The sequence below is a fragment of the Stomoxys calcitrans genome, chromosome 2 (assembly GCF_963082655.1).
Source record: "Stomoxys calcitrans chromosome 2, idStoCalc2.1, whole genome shotgun sequence".
Lineage (NCBI taxonomy): Eukaryota > Metazoa > Arthropoda > Insecta > Diptera > Muscidae > Stomoxys > Stomoxys calcitrans.
Window position 1 is genome coordinate 216620762 of NC_081553.1, and position 21793 is coordinate 216642554.

The 21793-nt window shown below is 36.4% G+C and overlaps 1 protein-coding gene across 1 annotated transcript; it reads left to right on the forward strand.

Moving 5' to 3' along the window:
* The first annotated feature begins 9844 nt into the window (after window positions 1–9844).
* Window positions 9845–19125, forward strand: LOC131995203 (uncharacterized). Its single transcript, XM_059363465.1, has 2 exons — window positions 9845–9882; window positions 17785–19125. The coding sequence occupies exons 1-2, from the start codon at window positions 9872–9874 to the stop codon at window positions 18686–18688; spliced, it is 915 nt and encodes a 304-aa protein (XP_059219448.1). The 5' UTR covers window positions 9845–9871; the 3' UTR covers window positions 18689–19125.
* Window positions 19126–21793: the final 2668 nt, after the last annotated feature.

Here is a 21793-nt window from a genome sequence, read left to right on the forward strand (position 1 = left end):
CAGCACCATTACGGAAAGAGATTTTCTTCACGAATCCAACGGTGTGCTCAGAATTTTGAAGTTCGCAAAACTAAGGATGTTACAGCAATTTCAAACTCACGTTGATTTTTTTTGCATTTTTCGGATATTGATTATGCGATTTTGAGCTCGTTTTTTGAAGGAAAAACATAGGAGTTGCACTAAAGCGATTTTTTTGCGATTATCTTCAATACTGTATACTCAACTCGAAAAATTTTTTCGCATCAAAAATTGAAAATTTTCATAAGGGGTTAGCCTTTCCTAAAAAAATGCAAAAAAAATAAAATGTGAAATTCCAAGTAATTCTGTTCACTTTTCGAATCGTCTTCGAATTTCGAACTGCGGAATGCCTAAAAATTTTCGAAATTCGAAAAAATGAAGGAGTTACAGCGTTGTTGGCCTTGAAAACGACTTTGAATTTTTACGCCCAAAATAAATTGGTTTTTGCTATGTTTTCCATAGCAACCTTAACAGTATCGCTTCATGTAGCACCTCTACGGAAAGGGATTTTTGTCACGAATCCAACGGTGCCTGAAAAATTGTCAGGTTCGCAAAACTGGGGAAGTTACAGCAGTTGCAAACTCGCGTTGGTTTTTTTGAATTTTTCGATATCAATTATGCGATTTTGAAGCAATACTCGTAAAGTTTTCAAGGAAATAGAAGAGAGTATTGCTTCATCCAGCACCACTACGGAAAGAGATTTTCTTCACGAATCCAACGGTGTGCTCAGAATTTTGAAGTTCGCAAAACTAAGGATGTTACAGCAATTTCAAACTCACGTTGATTTTTTTTGCATTTTTCGGATATTGATTATGCGATTTTGAGCTCGTTTTTTGAAGGAAAAACATAGGAGTTGCACTAAAGCGATTTTTTTGCGATTATCTTCAATACTGTATACTCAACTCGAAAAATTTTTTCGCATCAAAAATTGAAAATTTTCATAAGGGGTTAGCCTTTCCTAAAAAAATGCAAAAAAAATAAAATGTGAAATTCCAAGTAATTCTGTTCACTTTTCGAATCGTCTTCGAATTTCGAACTGCGGAATGCCTAAAAATTTTCGAAATTCGAAAAAATGAAGGAGTTACAGCGTTGTTGGCCTTGAAAACGACTTTGAATTTTTACGCCCAAAATAAATTGGTTTTTGCTATGTTTTCCATAGCAACCTTAACAGTATCGCTTCATGTAGCACCTCTACGGAAAGGGATTTTTGTCACGAATCCAACGGTGCCTGAAAAATTGTCAGGTTCGCAAAACTGGGGAAGTTACAGCAGTTGCAAACTCACGTTGGTTTTTTTGAATTTTTCGATATCAATTATGCGATTTTGAAGCAATACTCGTAAAGTTTTCAAGGAAATAGAAGAGAGTATTGCTTCATCCAGCACCATTACGGAAAGAGATTTTCTTCACGAATCCAACGGTGTGCTCAGAATTTTGAAGTTCGCAAAACTAAGGATGTTACAGCAATTTCAAACTCACGTTGATTTTTTTTGCATTTTTCGGATATTGATTATGCGATTTTGAGCTCGTTTTTTGAAGGAAAAACATAGGAGTTGCACTAAAGCGATTTTTTTGCGATTATCTTCAATACTGTATACTCAACTCGAAAAATTTTTTCGCATCAAAAATTGAAAATTTTCATAAGGGGTTAGCCTTTCCTAAAAAAATGCAAAAAAAATAAAATGTGAAATTCCAAGTAATTCTGTTCACTTTTCGAATCGTCTTCGAATTTCGAACTGCGGAATGCCTAAAAATTTTCGAAATTCGAAAAAATGAAGGAGTTACAGCGTTGTTGGCCTTGAAAACGACTTTGAATTTTTACGCCCAAAATAAATTGGTTTTTGCTATGTTTTCCATAGCAACCTTAACAGTATCGCTTCATGTAGCACCTCTACGGAAAGGGATTTTTGTCACGAATCCAACGGTGCCTGAAAAATTGTCAGGTTCGCAAAACTGGGGAAGTTACAGCAGTTGCAAACTCGCGTTGGTTTTTTTGAATTTTTCGATATCAATTATGCGATTTTGAAGCAATACTCGTAAAGTTTTCAAGGAAATAGAAGAGAGTATTGCTTTATCCAGCACCATTACGGAAAGAGATTTTCTTCACGAATCCAACGGTGTGCTCAGAATTTTGAAGTTCGCAAAACTAAGGATGTTACAGCAATTTCAAACTCACGTTGATTTTTTTTGCATTTTTCGGATATTGATTATGCGATTTTGAGCTCGTTTTTTGAAGGAAAAACATAGGAGTTGCACTAAAGCGATTTTTTTGCGATTATCTTCAATACTGTATACTCAACTCGAAAAATTTTTTCGCATCAAAAATTGAAAATTTTCATAAGGGGTTAGCCTTTCCTAAAAAAATGCAAAAAAAATAAAATGTGAAATTCCAAGTAATTCTGTTCACTTTTCGAATCGTCTTCGAATTTCGAACTGCGGAATGCCTAAAAATTTTCGAAATTCGAAAAAATGAAGGAGTTACAGCGTTGTTGGCCTTGAAAACGACTTTGAATTTTTACGCCCAAAATAAATTGGTTTTTGCTATGTTTTCCATAGCAACCTTAACAGTATCGCTTCATGTAGCACCTCTACGGAAAGGGATTTTTGTCACGAATCCAACGGTGCCTGAAAAATTGTCAGGTTCGCAAAACTGGGGAAGTTACAGCAGTTGCAAACTCGCGTTGGTTTTTTTGAATTTTTCGATATCAATTATGCGATTTTGAAGCAATACTCGTAAAGTTTTCAAGGAAATAGAAGAGAGTATTGCTTTATCCAGCACCATTACGGAAAGAGATTTTCTTCACGAATCCAACGGTGTGCTCAGAATTTTGAAGTTCGCAAAACTAAGGATGTTACAGCAATTTCAAACTCACGTTGATTTTTTTTGCATTTTTCGGATATTGATTATGCGATTTTGAGCTCGTTTTTTGAAGGAAAAACATAGGAGTTGCACTAAAGCGATTTTTTTGCGATTATCTTCAATACTGTATACTCAACTCGAAAAATTTTTTCGCATCAAAAATTGAAAATTTTCATAAGGGGTTAGCCTTTCCTAAAAAAATGCAAAAAAAATAAAATGTGAAATTCCAAGTAATTCTGTTCACTTTTCGAATCGTCTTCGAATTTCGAACTGCGGAATGCCTAAAAATTTTCGAAATTCGAAAAAATGAAGGAGTTACAGCGTTGTTGGCCTTGAAAACGACTTTGAATTTTTACGCCCAAAATAAATTGGTTTTTGCTATGTTTTCCATAGCAACCTTAACAGTATCGCTTCATGTAGCACCTCTACGGAAAGGGATTTTTGTCACGAATCCAACGGTGCCTGAAAAATTGTCAGGTTCGCAAAACTGGGGAAGTTACAGCAGTTGCAAACTCACGTTGGTTTTTTTGAATTTTTCGATATCAATTATGCGATTTTGAAGCAATACTCGTAAAGTTTTCAAGGAAATAGAAGAGAGTATTGCTTCATCCAGCACCATTACGGAAAGAGATTTTCTTCACGAATCCAACGGTGTGCTCAGATTTTTGAAGTTCGCAAAACTAAGGATGTTACAGCAATTTCAAACTCACGTTGATTTTTTTTGCATTTTTCGGATATTGATTATGCGATTTTGAGCTCGTTTTTTGAAGGAAAAACATAGGAGTTGCACTAAAGCGATTTTTTTGCGATTATCTTCAATACTGTATACTCAACTCGAAAAATTTTTTCGCATCAAAAATTGAAAATTTTCATAAGGGGTTAGCCTTTCCTAAAAAAATGCAAAAAAAATAAAATGTGAAATTCCAAGTAATTCTGTTCACTTTTCGAATCGTCTTCGAATTTCGAACTGCGGAATGCCTAAAAATTTTCGAAATTCGAAAAAATGAAGGAGTTACAGCGTTGTTGGCCTTGAAAACGACTTTGAATTTTTACGCCCAAAATAAATTGGTTTTTGCTATGTTTTCCATAGCAACCTTAACAGTATCGCTTCATGTAGCACCTCTACGGAAAGGGATTTTTGTCACGAATCCAACGGTGCCTGAAAAATTGTCAGGTTCGCAAAACTGGGGAAGTTACAGCAGTTGCAAACTCGCGTTGGTTTTTTTGAATTTTTCGATATCAATTATGCGATTTTGAAGCAATACTCGTAAAGTTTTCAAGGAAATAGAAGAGAGTATTGCTTCATCCAGCACCATTACGGAAAGAGATTTTCTTCACGAATCCAACGGTGTGCTCAGAATTTTGAAGTTCGCAAAACTAAGGATGTTACAGCAATTTCAAACTCACGTTGATTTTTTTTGCATTTCTCGGATATTGATTATGCGATTTTGAGCTCGTTTTTTGAAGGAAAAACATAGGAGTTGCACTAAAGCGATTTTTTTGCGATTATCTTCAATACTGTATACTCAACTCGAAAAATTTTTTCGCATCAAAAATTGAAAATTTTCATAAGGGGTTAGCCTTTCCTAAAAAAATGCAAAAAAAATAAAATGTGAAATTCCAAGTAATTCTGTTCACTTTTCGAATCGTCTTCGAATTTCGAACTGCGGAATGCCTAAAAATTTTCGAAATTCGAAAAAATGAAGGAGTTACAGCGTTGTTGGCCTTGAAAACGACTTTGAATTTTTACGCCCAAAATAAATTGGTTTTTGCTATGTTTTCCATAGCAACCTTAACAGTATCGCTTCATGTAGCACCTCTACGGAAAGGGATTTTTGTCACGAATCCAACGGTGCCTGAAAAATTGTCAGGTTCGCAAAACTGGGGAAGTTACAGCAGTTGCAAACTCGCGTTGGTTTTTTTGAATTTTTCGATATCAATTATGCGATTTTGAAGCAATACTCGTAAAGTTTTCAAGGAAATAGAAGAGAGTATTGCTTCATCCAGCACCATTACGGAAAGAGATTTTCTTCACGAATCCAACGGTGTGCTCAGAATTTTGAAGTTCGCAAAACTAAGGATGTTACAGCAATTTCAAACTCACGTTGATTTTTTTTGCATTTTTCGGATATTGATTATGCGATTTTGAGGGGTTAGCCTTTCCTAAAAAAATGCAAAAAAAATAAAATGTGAAATTCCAAGTAATTCTGTTCACTTTTCGAATCGTCTTCGAATTTCGAACTGCGGAATGCCTAAAAATTTTCGAAATTCGAAAAAATGAAGGAGTTACAGCGTTGTTGGCCTTGAAAACGACTTTGAATTTTTACGCCCAAAATAAATTGGTTTTTGCTATGTTTTCCATAGCAACCTTAACAGTATCGCTTCATGTAGCACCTCTACGGAAAGGGATTTTTGTCACGAATCCAACGGTGCCTGAAAAATTGTCAGGTTCGCAAAACTGGGGAAGTTACAGCAGTTGCAAACTCGCGTTGGTTTTTTTGAATTTTTCGATATCAATTATGCGATTTTGAAGCAATACTCGTAAAGTTTTCAAGGAAATAGAAGAGAGTATTGCTTCATCCAGCACCATTACGGAAAGAGATTTTCTTCACGAATCCAACGGTGTGCTCAGAATTTTGAAGTTCGCAAAACTAAGGATGTTACAGCAATTTCAAACTCACGTTGATTTTTTTTGCATTTTTCGGATATTGATTATGCGATTTTGAGCTCGTTTTTTGAAGGAAAAACATAGGAGTTGCACTAAAGCGATTTTTTTGCGATTATCTTCAATACTGTATACTCAACTCGAAAAATTTTTTCGCATCAAAAATTGAAAATTTTCATAAGGGGTTAGCCTTTCCTAAAAAAATGCAAAAAAAATAAAATGTGAAATTCCAAGTAATTCTGTTCACTTTTCGAATCGTCTTCGAATTTCGAACTGCGGAATGCCTAAAAATTTTCGAAATTCGAAAAAATGAAGGAGTTACAGCGTTGTTGGCCTTGAAAACGACTTTGAATTTTTACGCCCAAAATAAATTGGTTTTTGCTATGTTTTCCATAGCAACCTTAACAGTATCGCTTCATGTAGCACCTCTACGGAAAGGGATTTTTGTCACGAATCCAACGGTGCCTGAAAAATTGTCAGGTTCGCAAAACTGGGGAAGTTACAGCAGTTGCAAACTCACGTTGGTTTTTTTGAATTTTTCGATATCAATTATGCGATTTTGAAGCAATACTCGTAAAGTTTTCAAGGAAATAGAAGAGAGTATTGCTTCATCCAGCACCATTACGGAAAGAGATTTTCTTCACGAATCCAACGGTGTGCTCAGAATTTTGAAGTTCGCAAAACTAAGGATGTTACAGCAATTTCAAACTCACGTTGATTTTTTTTGCATTTTTCGGATATTGATTATGCGATTTTGAGCTCGTTTTTTGAAGGAAAAACATAGGAGTTGCACTAAAGCGATTTTTTTGCGATTATCTTCAATACTGTATACTCAACTCGAAAAATTTTTTCGCATCAAAAATTGAAAATTTTCATAAGGGGTTAGCCTTTCCTAAAAAAATGCAAAAAAAATAAAATGTGAAATTCCAAGTAATTCTGTTCACTTTTCGAATCGTCTTCGAATTTCGAACTGCGGAATGCCTAAAAATTTTCGAAATTCGAAAAAATGAAGGAGTTACAGCGTTGTTGGCCTTGAAAACGACTTTGAATTTTTACGCCCAAAATAAATTGGTTTTTGCTATGTTTTCCATAGCAACCTTAACAGTATCGCTTCATGTAGCACCTCTACGGAAAGGGATTTTTGTCACGAATCCAACGGTGCCTGAAAAATTGTCAGGTTCGCAAAACTGGGGAAGTTACAGCAGTTGCAAACTCGCGTTGGTTTTTTTGAATTTTTCGATATCAATTATGCGATTTTGAAGCAATACTCGTAAAGTTTTCAAGGAAATAGAAGAGAGTATTGCTTTATCCAGCACCATTACGGAAAGAGATTTTCTTCACGAATCCAACGGTGTGCTCAGAATTTTGAAGTTCGCAAAACTAAGGATGTTACAGCAATTTCAAACTCACGTTGATTTTTTTTGCATTTTTCGGATATTGATTATGCGATTTTGAGCTCGTTTTTTGAAGGAAAAACATAGGAGTTGCACTAAAGCGATTTTTTTGCGATTATCTTCAATACTGTATACTCAACTCGAAAAATTTTTTCGCATCAAAAATTGAAAATTTTCATAAGGGGTTAGCAGTTACAGGGCCACCCACGCTGTCCGCAGAATTTTAATTCATTATGACTATGGATTTTTGCAGCATTAGCAAAAATCCATGATCAACGAAATTGTCGCAAATGGATTTTGTATATACAAAATCCATTTACCCCAACCAGCCACAGAGAAACAGAGATCAATGCAAATATCATTTGACCACCCATAGCGAGCCATAATGAAAACATATACTATGAAGAATTCATCAGCTAATTGTAAACATTTATTTATTAAGCTAGCGTTAAGGAAAATTTGAAATAAAGATTCAGATAGACTTGAAACTTACACAAGAGAAGTTTGTATCTAAAACTGGCGCAGTCGGTAGGATCCTACAAGGTATCCACGACTCAACACCATCCAGGAAAAGGATGAAAACATAAATCCTCGAAAAGGATTTACTTTCGGAATCCAGGAAAAGGTTTTGTCCGGGCAACAGGAAAAACCATACGACGGATAAAGGAAGAAAAAGGATGAAAACATAAATCCTCGAAAAGGATTTACTTTCGGAATCCAGGAAAAGGTTTTGTCCGGGCAGCAGGAAAAACCATACGACGGATAAAGGAAGAAAGAGGGAGAAACATACCAGCTCTAATTTATGGTAACTAATAAGAAAATAATATTGAATATTAAGAAATTGTGAAAAAAAAAATTGTGACAAATTTACGCTAAAAAAAAAAATTGTTTCTGATAACTCTAATTTATGGTAACTAATAAGAAAATAATAGTGAATATTAAGAAATTGTGGAAAAAAAAAATTGTGAAAATTTTACGCTAAAAAAAAATTGTTTCTGATAAAAAAAAATCAGCAAAGAAAAAAGTTTTAATTTAGACAAAAAAAATTTAAATAATAGTAAAATGGCACTTAACGCAGTCACGGTTGACCCTATAAAGTATTTATCAAAATTACCGGTTTATAACGGTAGTTTTAGCGAACTCTACACCTTTATTGACTTAGTTGACAGAATTACGCAAATTTTAGAAACCTATGATGACTTGTCGAAGGGAATATTTTTAGACATAATTAAGTCAAAACTAAGTGGACCGGCTAAGGACATTTCCGAAATAAACAATCACCTTACAAGATGGACAGAGCTAAAAGAAACCCTTATTAACAACTTTGGCGATAGATTAACAGATGAACAGTTATATGATAAATTAAGATCAGTTAAATTTAAAACTAATGCAAAGAATTTTTATGACGAGATAATAACTTATCTCAGAAGACTTAACATGAAAACTCGATCATTACATCAAAACGAAGCGGGCTACAATGCTCTCATTGCAGCTAATAAAAGGGTAGCATTGGACGTATTTAAAAACAAATTAATTGAACCAATGCGTTCCATTATAATTTGTAGAAATCCAAATAATATCGAGAATGCGATGAAAATACTTTACGATACGAATTATGCTTTCTATAATCCTAATCCAATTCCAAATAAAAACGAAACAAATTCTACTCATGACAATAGAAATAAAAGCGTGAATCAAAATACGAACTTTAATAAAAATCAAAACTATAAATATCAAAATCAAAGACACAGACAAAATCAACATCAGAATCAAAATTATACCAGATATCAGGATCAATATCAAAATTATATTCCGAGACAGAATGATAGTAATAATCGAAACAACCCGTTTCAAAATAACACCGTTAGCAGTGATTCAACTAATCAGCCAATAAATGATAGTGATAGACCAACACCAATGGATATTGGAAATTTTTGTCAGACAGCTCCAATGAACTCACCTACATAGTAATTAACAAGTGCAAATTTTTGATTGATACAGGAGCCACAAACTCCTTAGTGAATCCAAATGTTTTTCATCAAAGTAAAATAGTACAATTAAAAGGACCAAAGGAAATGTTAGCTTTAAAAAATTCACATATAGTTACACATAAAGCCGTGGTGAAGGCTTTCAGGGAATTTAATTTGCCAAATCAAATGTTTGAATTTTATGTTTACAATTTTAATAATAATTTTGAAGGATTAATAGGCAACGACATTTTATTGAAAAATAAAGCGATTATAAATTACGAAGGGATGTATTTACTTCTAAATGGTTCAAAACTGCCATTACTTTCTGAGAAAATAACGACGAAAGTAAAGATAACTATTCCACCGGGAGAGCAAGATTGTAAAATATGTCTTCCTTTAGAAAATGGAGACGTATTAATTAATAATAATACGGTTCAACAACAACTATCTTCAACCACTATACCTACCACTTTAGATATAAGTTAATGAATTCCTGAATTGTTATTTGAAATGAATTATTAGTATAACAGATTGCAATCTGACACCTGGCTACCCTAATCATTTAAGTTGCACCCCTATCTGTCTCACTTCCCCATCAATTGCATATGCTGAAATAGAATTTTATGTTTAGGCATTAATTATGTCCATGCTGCCTTTAACACTGCCTAAAACACTTGTGCAAAACCATCCAAGGCGGTAAGAGCTTACACACCCAAATACACTGTAACACCAAAAAAACTGAAACTTGGCCTTTTTCTTTTCTTGGTTTTTTCCTCTGCTGCTACTTGTCTGGGAGATTCACTCTACATTTAAATACAGTCCACTTTCTTACAGAAGGATCTACTGGACTTGTACATGGTCCTTCGAACCGGATTTTCAATCAGCGAATGAAGTAATTCGGATCACGTCCACCGCAAAAAAAAAAAAAAAAAAACAAACACCTTTCGCATATTCTAAAAAGACTACTATGGAAAACAGGTATGTAAGAGTTTTTGGTGTGTGAACAGACAGGGTTGTGTTAAGTAAGAATTTCGATTGAAAGTAAATCTTTTACTTGGAGAACTGTTTGAAGGAAATAGATTTTGTTTCTACTCTGGGGAATTTTGCCACGGTATCCCCATATTTATGCCTTGAGCTGGCACAGCTTCTGTAAGAGTAAGAGTTTTTGTTGTCTATTCGATTTGTACAAGATCTGCTTTTCACGAAAGCGCTTTGACACTATTTGATCGAGAAGTACAATAACGTTATTGCTTCACGAGCATGATGATTACATTTTACATGGTTATTGGCATAACCTTGAAATAATTGCGTCAAGGAAGGAAGGGGGAAAGACGAAGACCGAAGTTTGGTTTACATCTCTCTTTGCTTTATGGTTCGTTGTAAATACTTACTTTGCATATGCATTTTATGAGAAAAGAGTGTCTGTACTCTTGAAACAGAATACTCTGCATAAGTTCATAGCACTTAAATTCCCTGCAGAACTGTCTCTTTGAAAATCGACTTCTATGTACTCTTGGAGTCATAATCTAGTGGCTCTCATCACTAACATTCATCTAACCGGCGCGACTGCTATCTCAACGACGCCGCAGTCAAAGGCACATCGACGAGTTCTGCAAATACCCACATTGCCGCTGCAGCGCCCGGACATCGCAGTTGACTCTACGAGACTCTCTTTTATCCGCTTATAGGGATAAAGATCGATTCGATTCACCCACGCATGCTTTGACGCATTGACTCTCCAAATTCTTGGCTCCACCAACAAACAACTTGTTTCGACTATCAGAGGAACAGGTTAGCTACATGCAATTTTGTCATCGACCTATCATTCTAGTCTAAGTGTGTACGAAGAAGCATGTAATGAATGCATATTGTTTACAGCAACAAGAATTTAAATTATTTGGAATCGAACAACTGAAAATAAGTGAAAAATTTCTACAGGAAACATTGTTGAAATATACTGGTTCTACGATATTAATAGTTATTAAACAAAGATGAATTTGGCATGACAGGAATATAAGAGGAAAATATGAAATTGGAATGTGATATTTTTTTAAAAAAAAAAAAAAAGAAGGAGAATTTGTTAATAATATCGAATAAGATTTAAGACCACTTGGTTTAAGGAAAGTTGATTTATCAAAAAGTGATAATTTTTTAACAAAATTCGAGTATCATTTGTGCACAAATTCGAATTAAAATCTGGGCAGAGATTTAAAGTCAATGGTGCAAAGAAGCACGTTGGAGTTCACATGGTATTGAAGGCGTTCAGTGCGAAGACGAAGGCTGGGAGGAGTGATTGAAACCTGTTCTAAAAAGGCGATTGGTATGGTGAGTGCATGTATTTGTGACAAAGTAGAAGAGGCCAAATTAAAAAAAGTAATGCACATAAAGCGGTAGGTTTAAAGAGGAATTAGTTCTGGTGGCTAAGAAAAAAAAACCCTCTAAGATATTCGTATAGGAATACTCAGCTTTATGGATCACACAATCTAAGGAATACAGACTCCTGATCTATATCGAGATTTATTGGAAATTATATCCAGATTTATATTTGAATACATACCTATTTGATTGTACTTAAATACCTCATGCATGGAATTCGAAAGGTTGATGAATGTTTATATCAGCTCTGTGTCTAAAAAAGAGACAAGCTAGAAAACCGTTCCTACTGATTATACACAAAGACTGAGTTCCTTTTTTTTCATATTCGGAAATATCTATTATTTTGGAATTTTATTATTTGTTGCAATTTTAATACTTTGTTACAATTTTAATATTTTTTGGAATTTTACCCTACTGTATCGCATGCTCGTGAATGTCTGTTATAGGAATTAATTTTGTGAATTTCTATCTGAAGAAAAACCAGGAAAACTGCATCCTTTTCATAACTGAATAAAATTTTATGAGGCTATAGGAGAGAACCTATTAGGACTTCTTATTTGTTCCTACCCTCCTAAGAATTTAAGAGAGGAAAGATCTTTGGAATTGCTTTCTATGCCCATCTCACCTGCGATTGAAAGGGAGAGTGGAGTTATATATGTATGCATGGATTTATGTCATCTGTAAATCTAATATTTATGTTGAATATTAAATTCTGAATTCATATCTATCTTTGGAATTTTGGTTTATTAAAATTTTGATAGAGTTATACAATTGTGAGATATATATTGCGAGATTCGCATATGGATTTTAGTCGCATTGGATTTGGTGGGGATCCTATATAGAAAAAGGTTCGGACGAATAAGTTGGAATTTTCAGAATCCCTTTTATTCCTGTTGTAAGGGAATTGCCTACGTCGGTTTCAAGTCTGGCCCATTGTTTTCTCCAACTCTAGACACATTCCCTTTCCCCGAGCAATTCAGCGACTTCTCTCTCATTCGTGTTAGGAATCGTGCACCAATCCTTAGGTACCAGAGGCATTTGTGGGACTGTCATCTATTGCTACATTTAAGAGGATAGTCGGATAGCTGATTGGCATTCTCTTAATCAGGATACTATCTGTATGGCCATTGAATTACCTTGAAATTTGGGTACTTGAATTGCTAGTTGTTTTCTTTCGCCCCGTTTTAATTCCTTGGTGAATTGAGGTTTACTGTATTCCGCTTCTGAATTTATTGAAATGAGTTCGCAGAAGTTCATTTTTTTTTCGGACCAAGTGGTCACATTCTGTGCAAATTTTGCTGATATTCCCATTGAGGACCATACGTCTTCCAGTCTACAAGTCGAACTCGACGATTTGGAGCGTCGTTGGCGCCAACTAGTCCAGATTTATGAGACGGAAATGACTTCCGAGAAACCGGAAGACACTGAAACTATTCGGGCATCAATTCATGCCAAGTTTTTGGAATCATGTAAATCGTACAAGAATTGTAAAGCTTCGATTCTCGATCTAGTTCAGATTGAACGACAAAAGCTTGAAAAGGCTAGACCACGCGAGATGCCGGAGGCAGGAATAGTAAATGACAACGGCTTTGCGTTGAAAGTTCCACCGTGTGATACCGAATGCTTTAGTGGCGGCTACGATAAGTGGCCCAGTTTCAGAGACATGTTTACCGCCATTTATACCAAACACCCCAAGTTATCCCCTGCTCAGAAGCTGTTCCACCTCAGGGCAAAAACTCGGGGTGAAGCTAATCAGATCGTTAAACAGTTCGCTCTAACCGATGACAATTTTAACTTGGCCTGGGAGGCTCTGCGCCTGCGTTATGAGAATAAACGCATCCTCATCAACCACCAACTACGGAGAATCTTTGAAATCGAGAATGTTTCCTCAGAGAGAGGAAAAGCTTTGAGAAATCTGCAATATACCATGAATAATTGTCTTGCAGTCCTAAGGACGTATAACATCTCCGTTTTATCATGGGACCCATTTCTTGTTTTTTGGGTTTCCTCCAAACTACCCGAGGAAACTTTAGCTGCCTGGGAGAACTCTATTCACGATCATAAACAGATGCCCAGTTGGTCTCAATTGGATGACTTCATATCAAGACGGTTGAGTATGTTGGAATCGATTTCCGATATGAGAAAACCTTCCAATGCGTCTTCCAGTACACAGAAAACTCAAAGTTTCCACGCTAAGACCGATGCCACTTATCGTCCTTGTAGAGTCTGTCGCCTCAACCATGCAGTGCGGGGCTGTCCTACATTTAAGTCCTGGCCACATAATGAAAAGATGAAATTCGTGACTGCAAATAAGATTTGTGCAAATTGTCTTTCTTACGGACATGTTGACAATAGCTGTCAAAGTGAGAATGTATGTCAGAAGTGCAAACAGAAACATCACACAGTGCTGCATCCTGACTCCGGTAATACATCAAGCCATGAGCGAAATCCTGGACCAATAAAGGCAGGAACCGCAACTACTCAATATCGAACGGAGACTTTTCATATAGATACAGAATACGAGGACCAGCCTTCGACATCTGACGCCGCGTATGATGAAACGTACAATGTCCAGTCACATTTCACAGAATCGGGGGAGGAAACTGTCCTGCCCACTGCCTTGGTCGACATAGAACATTTGGGTACTCTGTTCACTATCAGAGCTTTTGTGGACCAAGGATCACAGGAATCTTTCGTATCAAACAGAATAGTTAACAAACTGTCCATTCCGACTAAGAAATCCTTTACGAGGATTTCAGGACTGGGAGGTACTGTACTCGAAAACTCCTCCAAGCTATGCTCCCTTACGTTAAAGGCTCGCACTTCTGATTTTAAACTGAGCACATCAGTTATTGTTGTTTCGAGTTTGAAGCATTTAATGCCAGGTCTTCCTACACCAATTTCGGACTGGTCTGGTTTGAACCATCTGGATCTAGCGGATCCGAAATTTTTTAAACCAGGTCCAATAGATATGCTTCTGGGAAGTGACGTGTTACCGTCCATTATTAGGCCTGGGGTTAAACCTAACATTTCAGGGGATCTGTTGGCGCAAGAGACCGCATTTGGCTGGTTAATTAGTGGTCCTCTCAGAACGCGCACAGTAACCGCGTCTGCTACCTGGGTGACTTCTCCTGACACACTGAACGAAGAGCTACGAAGATTCTGGGAAATCGAGGAAGTTCCTACCTCAATTCCTATTACGGAAGAGGATGCTTACTGTGAACAGTTCTACCGAAAGACAACGAAGCGTCTACCAGACGGGAAGTATGAAGTCAGATTGCCTTTCCGACAGGAGCTTTCATCTGAAGTGATACTGGGATCTTCACGCCGTGCAGCATTAGGACAATATCTACGTACGGAGAAGACTTTGAGGAAATTTCCAGAATTAGAAGCAGAGTATACAAAAGTGTTAGCTGAATATATACGATTAGATCATATGGAACCTACGCAACCAACTGAAATCTGCGAAAACTCTCGCTTTTGTTCTTTCTATTTGCCACATCATGCTGTGGTTAGACCTGAAAGTGTATCCACTAAGGTTAGAGTGGTATTCAATGCTTCAAAGAAAACTTCCACCGGCATTTCCTTAAACGACATTCTATATACTGGTCCAACACTACAGAATGATTTGATGAATGTCATTCTTCGCTGGCGTTTTTTCAAATACGTTTTTAACGGCGACATCGAGAAGATGTACCGCCAAATTTATATTCATTCGAATGACAGATCGTTTCAAAAAGTACTGTTTCGAACTTCCCCAACTGAAGAAATTTCTGATTATTGCTTGAAAACTGTTACATTTGGTGTGAACTGTGCACCATATTTGGCCATACGAACATTGTTACAATTAAGCGAGGATGGAAAAAATACTCATCCTGCGGCTTCTTCTATTTTACAAAACCAAATTTACGTAGACGACATACTTTCCGGTGGACACACTGTAATTGAAGCCAGGTCATACATCCTGGAACTGATAGATTTGTTGGCCACTGCAGGATTTCCTTTCAAAAAGATGACTGCGAATCATCCGCAAATATTGAAACATTTGCCCCCCGAGGATCTTCTAACCGAAGATTTCCTTAAATTTGAGGAAGCCAGCGACACAAAAACATTGGGCATTCGCTGGAATGCTATGACAGATCAATTATTCTATAAAGTATCAAGCATAACTGTTCCCTCCACACCTATTACCAAGCGCATGATTCTATCCATTGTGGCAAAAATTTTCGATCCAGCGGGCTGGTTAGCCCCAATTATTGTCGTGGCAAAAATGTTAGTGCAACAACTTTGGATAGACGGGACAGACTGGGATGAAGAGGTCAAAGAACATTCTTCCGAAAAATGGAATACATTTATATCGAATTTTTCTGATATTGAGAATCTGAGAGTTCCTCGTTGGATTCATTACTCGCCCGAGTGCAAATTTCAAATTCATGGATTTTGTGATGCCTCGGAAAAAGCATACTGTGCCTGCATTTATGTCCTTTCTACTTCTGAGAATGTTACTACATCGTTTTTATTGGTTTCAAAAAGCAAGGTTGCGCCATTGAAAACTATAAGCTTGCCGAAACTAGAGTTATGCGGGGCAGCCTTACTCTCGAAATTGTTGAAGTCTGTTTGCCGCAATATGCCCTTGACCGTATCTGATATTCACCTGTGGTCAGATTCTACCATAACGCTGGCCTGGTTGCAGAAGCCGCCATTTCACTGGAAGACTTTTGTGGCAAACAAAGTTTCGGAGATATTAGACAACGTGGGGAATGTGAATTGGAGGCATGTTCCAACCAATGAAAATCCGGCTGATATTGGAACTCGGGGATGCACCGCTGCTGAACTCGAAAAAAATTCTCTATGGTGGCAAGGTCCTCACTGGTTACTCAAATCCGCTGAATTTTGGCCGAAACAAACCACATACAAGGAACCAGCCCTAGAGAAGAAAATCACAGTCTGTCAGACACAGATTCAACTGGAAGATGTTTTGGATCGGTTCTCTTCTCTTGACCGAGCACTTCGTGTTGTTTGTTTCATATTAAGATTCGTTAGAAATTGCCGAAAAATCAACGACACCAAAGTACAAGAAGGGTTTATTACTCCCCAAGAAATTACATGCGCCAAGTTAAGGCTGATCCAACTGGCACAGATTTCACATTTTCCCGCTGAATACCGAGCACTTGAATCTGGTCAGCCTATAAGTTCTAAAAGCAGACTTCTAACGCTTAACCCTTGCCTCGATGAGAACAAATTGCTCAGGGTTAACGGCCGCTTGGCTAATTCCGATATGAGTTATAATGAAAGATTTCCTTTAATACTGCCAGAAAACTCGAGATTTTGCAAACTTTTCATTGAATATACTCATAGAATCTTACTACATGCTGAACATCAGACAATGCTGCGCGCAATTAGGCAGGAATTTTATATAATTCGTGTGAAAAGTGCTATCCGCTTCTGTATCCGAAACTGCAAGATATGCACCGTGTATAAACACAGAGTAAGGAATCAGTTGATGGCTGCTTTACCTTCGGAACGGTGCACATTCTCCCTACCCTTTACCAACACCGGACTGGACTTTGCAGGTCCTTTCGAATTGAAAACGTCTAGACTGCGGAATGCAAAGTTGCAAAAGGGATATGCGGCAATTTTCGTTTGTTTGTCTACCAGGGCTGTTCATCTGGAGGTCTGTTCTGACTTGACGTCTGAGGCGTTTTTGTCCACCCTTAATCGTTTTGTCGGACGACGTGGATTTCCGAAAAAGATTTTCTCTGACAATGGGACTAACTTTGTAGGGGCAAGCAGATCGCTTATGGCTCAGTATAGAGAATTTTTGAAGGTTGCTGAGAAGTCCGCTGCCGAAAAGTATGGGATGCATAATTTCTCGTGGCATTTTATACCTCCTCACGCTCCACACATGGGTGGTTTGTGGGAGGCTGCAGTTAAGAGCATGAAGGCTCATTTGAGGAAAGTTGCCTCTAACCTTAAATTTACATTTGAAGAGTTTTCCACCCTGTTAGTCCGAATCGAAAGTGTTTTGAATTCAAGACCTCTTTCTCCGATCAGTGAGAATCCGAATGACTTGATTCCTCTGACTCCTGGCCATTTACTCAGAGGTGCTCCTTTGATGGCAATTCCTGAGGAATATACGGATAACCTTTCATTGATGAACCGCTGGCAGCGACTTAAAAATATACAGTTATTGTTTGCTAGGAGATGGAAGAATGAGTATGTGTGCGAGTTACAACGAAGGTATAAGTGGAAATCCGCTCAACAGAACTTAGCCGAAGACGATTTTGTCATTGTCAAAGATGACAACCTCCCCCCCACTGAATGGTGTCTGGGGAGGGTGGTGAAAGTTTTCACCGGTCAGGATTCAAACGTTCGTGTTGCTGAGATACGCACACAGAACGGAATCTTGACACGCCCCTTAGTCAAGCTGTGTATACTGCCTTGCATCTAGTTATTAGCATCAACAAAATCTGTTCACATAACCAATAACCCTTACATTTTCAGCTCATTTACCAAATCTGGCATCCCAAAATGTCGCATCTGTAAAGACCGACATTTCTTAAAAAACTGCCCAACTTTCCAAAGAATGACCGTATCAGAACGCAGAGATGTCATACGTGAAAAGGGTTTTTGTTTTAACTGTCTATGTACAGCACACAAACGCAACTGGTGCCCGTCCAGAAATAAATGTATGGTCTGTCGGCTAAACCACCATACCATGGTTCATATGGACAAACTTGATTCCCCTAAAACATCACATCAACACCGTTTAAAATCATCTAAAAAATCTCCAGACCCAACTGAACGATATGGTTCAGGCTCCCGTTCGCAGAATTATAAGGAGAGAAACCAAACGCAGCGACGCGCACAATCTAAACCCAGCTCTACGTTCGGTCGACCTCGAACGCATTTTAAGGAACGGCTGAGCAACAAAGCTCGAGCCCACATATTTTTACCAACGGCTCTTGCCCGGGTCCAGACCTCAACCGATCCAGAAAAGGCGAGGCTACTACTGAATTCTGGAGAGGCACAGACGGTGATATTAAAGACTTTAGTGGATCGATTACACCTGCGCACTACGCGCAGAGACAATAAGGAATATTGTACGTTAAATCTCGAGTCTTACTATGACGCTCAAGCCAAAATTCAAATAGTTGGTTTAGTACAAAAGAGTTTTCGTACAACTCTACCATCGATAACCGATACGCCAAAACTACAAAGTATCTATAACCACCTCACCAATCTAGCTGACCCTCACTTCTACAAGCCTTCCAATGTGGAAATCATATTGGCCAACGACAATATACCTAAGATTCTGCGAGCAGGAATGATCCAAACCTCCTCTAACATGCCCATTGCGCAGAGTACAATTTTTGGCTGGACTATCTCTGGAGCTTGTCAATATTGAAATTGCATCCTTGCAAGGCGGGCGGCATGTTGAACCTAGTTCAACCCGGTTCAACAACAACTATCTTCAACCACTATACCTACCACTTTAGATATAAGTTAATGAATTCCTGAATTGTTATTTGAAATGAATTATTAGTATAACAGATTGCAATCTGACACCTGGCTACCCTAATCATTTAAGTTGCACCCCTATCTGTCTCACTTCCCCATCAATTGCATATGCTGAAATAGAATTTTATGTTTAGGCATTAATTATGTCCATGCTGCCTTTAACACTGCCTAAAACACTTGTGCAAAACCATCCAAGGCGGTAAGAGCTTACACACCCAAATACACTGTAACACCAAAAAAACTGAAACTTGGCCTTTTTCTTTTCTTGGTTTTTTCCTCTGCTGCTACTTGTCTGGGAGATTCACTCTACATTTAAATACAGTCCACTTTCTTACAGAAGGATCTACTGGACTTGTACAAGGGTAATGGAATAATTCTCAATGAAGGTCTTTATAAATGTGAAAATGGAGAAGTGTGTGTAAAGATTAATAATAAATCAAATAAACCTATTGTTTTAGATACAGGAGTGATTTTGACGTATGAAGAAATTTCGGAAATTCATAATATTAATGATATTAGTGGAAAAATCAATAGCGAAATTATAGATGTTGATTCAGTTCTAAAGAAAATTAGAACCGAACACCTTAATTCTAAGGAGAGATTAGAATTGGAGAAACTAATTAGGGATTTTAAGGTTTTACTTTCTGATAATGGAAAATTGACTTTTACCCACGAAATTAAGCATACTATAGATACCACTGATGAAATACCAATAAGAAGTAAAATTTATCGGTACCCTTATATATACAAAGATGAAATCCAAAAACAGATTTTGGAAATGTTAAGTAATGGAATTATTGCACCGAGCAGTAGTCCATACAACAGTCCTGTTTGGGTTGTACCAAAGAAATCAGATGCATCGGGCATGAAGAAATTTAGATTAGTCATTGACTATCGAAAATTAAATGATAAAACCATTGAGGATAATTATCCGATTCCAAATATAACAGATATATTAGACAAGTTAGGAAAATCGAATTATTTTTCTATTCTTGACCTCAAAAGCGGTTTTCACCAAATCGAAGTCCATGAAAAGGACAGACAAAAAACTGCATTTTCAGTAGATAACGGCCATTATGAATTTAATAGAATGCCATTCGGGTTGAAAAATGCACCGAGCACTTTTCAACGATTGGTAGATAATATTTTAAGGGAAAATGTTTCGAAAAGGGAGTGTATGGTTTATATGGATGATATTATTGTATTTTCCAATGGACTAGAAGAACATGTAAAAAATTTGAAATCAGTGCTTAACAAATTAAGAAATGCAAGGCTCAAAATTCAATTAGATAAATGTGAATTTTTCAGGAAAGAAGTCGAATTTTTGGGTCATACAGTAAATGAAGAAGGCGTGTCCCCGAACCAAGCTAAAATTGAAGTTATAAGAAAATTACAAATTCCTAGAACTGAAAAGGAAATAAAAAGATTCTTGGGAATGACGGGCTATTATAGAAGATTCATAAAAAATTATGCACACATTACTAAACCCATGACTAAATACTTGAAAAAGGACTCGATTTTAGATATAAAAGATATAAATTACATCGATGCATTTAACATTTTGAAGGAAAAGTTGGTTCATGCTCCAATATTAGTTTATCCCGACTTCAGTTTACCTTTTGAAATTACTACGGATGCAAGCAATGTTGCTATTGGAGGAGTTCTATCGCAGAACGATAAACCGATTGCATACGTATCTCGAACTTTGAATGAACACGAAATAAACTATTCCTCCATTGAGAAAGAATGTCTTGGAATTGTATGGTGTTTAAAACAATTTAGGCCATATGTCTATGGCAGGAAAATTAAACTTTTTACTGACCACAAACCACTAATATGGTTAAATAACTTAAAAGAGCCAAATTCGAAATTAATGCGGTGGAGACTTCAAATAGGAGAGTATGATTATGAAATAAACTATAAAGAAGGACACCTAAATAAGGTGGCAGACTGTCTTAGTAGAATTGAAATTAATAATACCATATCATCAAATCAAAATTTTAACAATAATGAAAATCTAAATTCAATTAAGGAATTGCAAAAACCAATAAATATTTATGACAATCAAGTTATATTTCAAAAAATAATATCAGGCGCTGTATCAATTAGAAACTCAGTCATACATAACCACAAAAGAAAAGTAATAAAGGCAAAGGAATTTGACGATGATTTCCTGAAAACAATTATAGAAAATCATTTTGATCACGAAAAAACAAACGCACTATTTGTAGATGATGACATATTTAATAAATTAAAATCAATCTTATTTAAAGATTATAGTAATCTAAAAATTGTCAGATGTCTCAAGAAATTAATTGATATCCTCGACGAGGAGTATTTAGAAGAGATAATCTCTAATGAACATTTGAAAAATAACCATAGAGGATGCAATGAAAACTACAAAGAAATTAAAGATAAATATTATTACCCATATTTGTATAAGAAAGTATCGGAATTTATAAACAATTGTGAAGTTTGTATGCTGTCAAAATACGAAAGGAATCCAGATCTAGTTCCTTATAAAATATCTGAAACCCCTAGAAGACCACATGAAATTATCCATATGGATGTATTTTATTCCATAAATAAAAGTATATTTGTTACCATGATAGACAAATTTAGTAAAGTAGCACTTATAACTCGTGTTACCAATAGATCAGACCCCGAATTTAGGAAATGCATCTTAAGATATTTAAGCTCTTATGGAAATATTGAAAAAATTGTAACAGATAACGAACTCGGAATGAAATCACATGGAATGATGGAGTTCTTAAAAGAAAAGAATATTGAAATTAACTTTACATCAAGTTTAAATCATAATAGCAATAGCGATATTGAAAGGCTACATAATACTATCAATGAACATTTAAGAATTCTCAAGCAAAGCAAAATTGACATTTCTATAGAAGAACAGATGATTCAAATAAATGGTTTCTACAACCATACTATACATAGTACAACAAATATAAAACCAATTGATTTTATTCAAGGG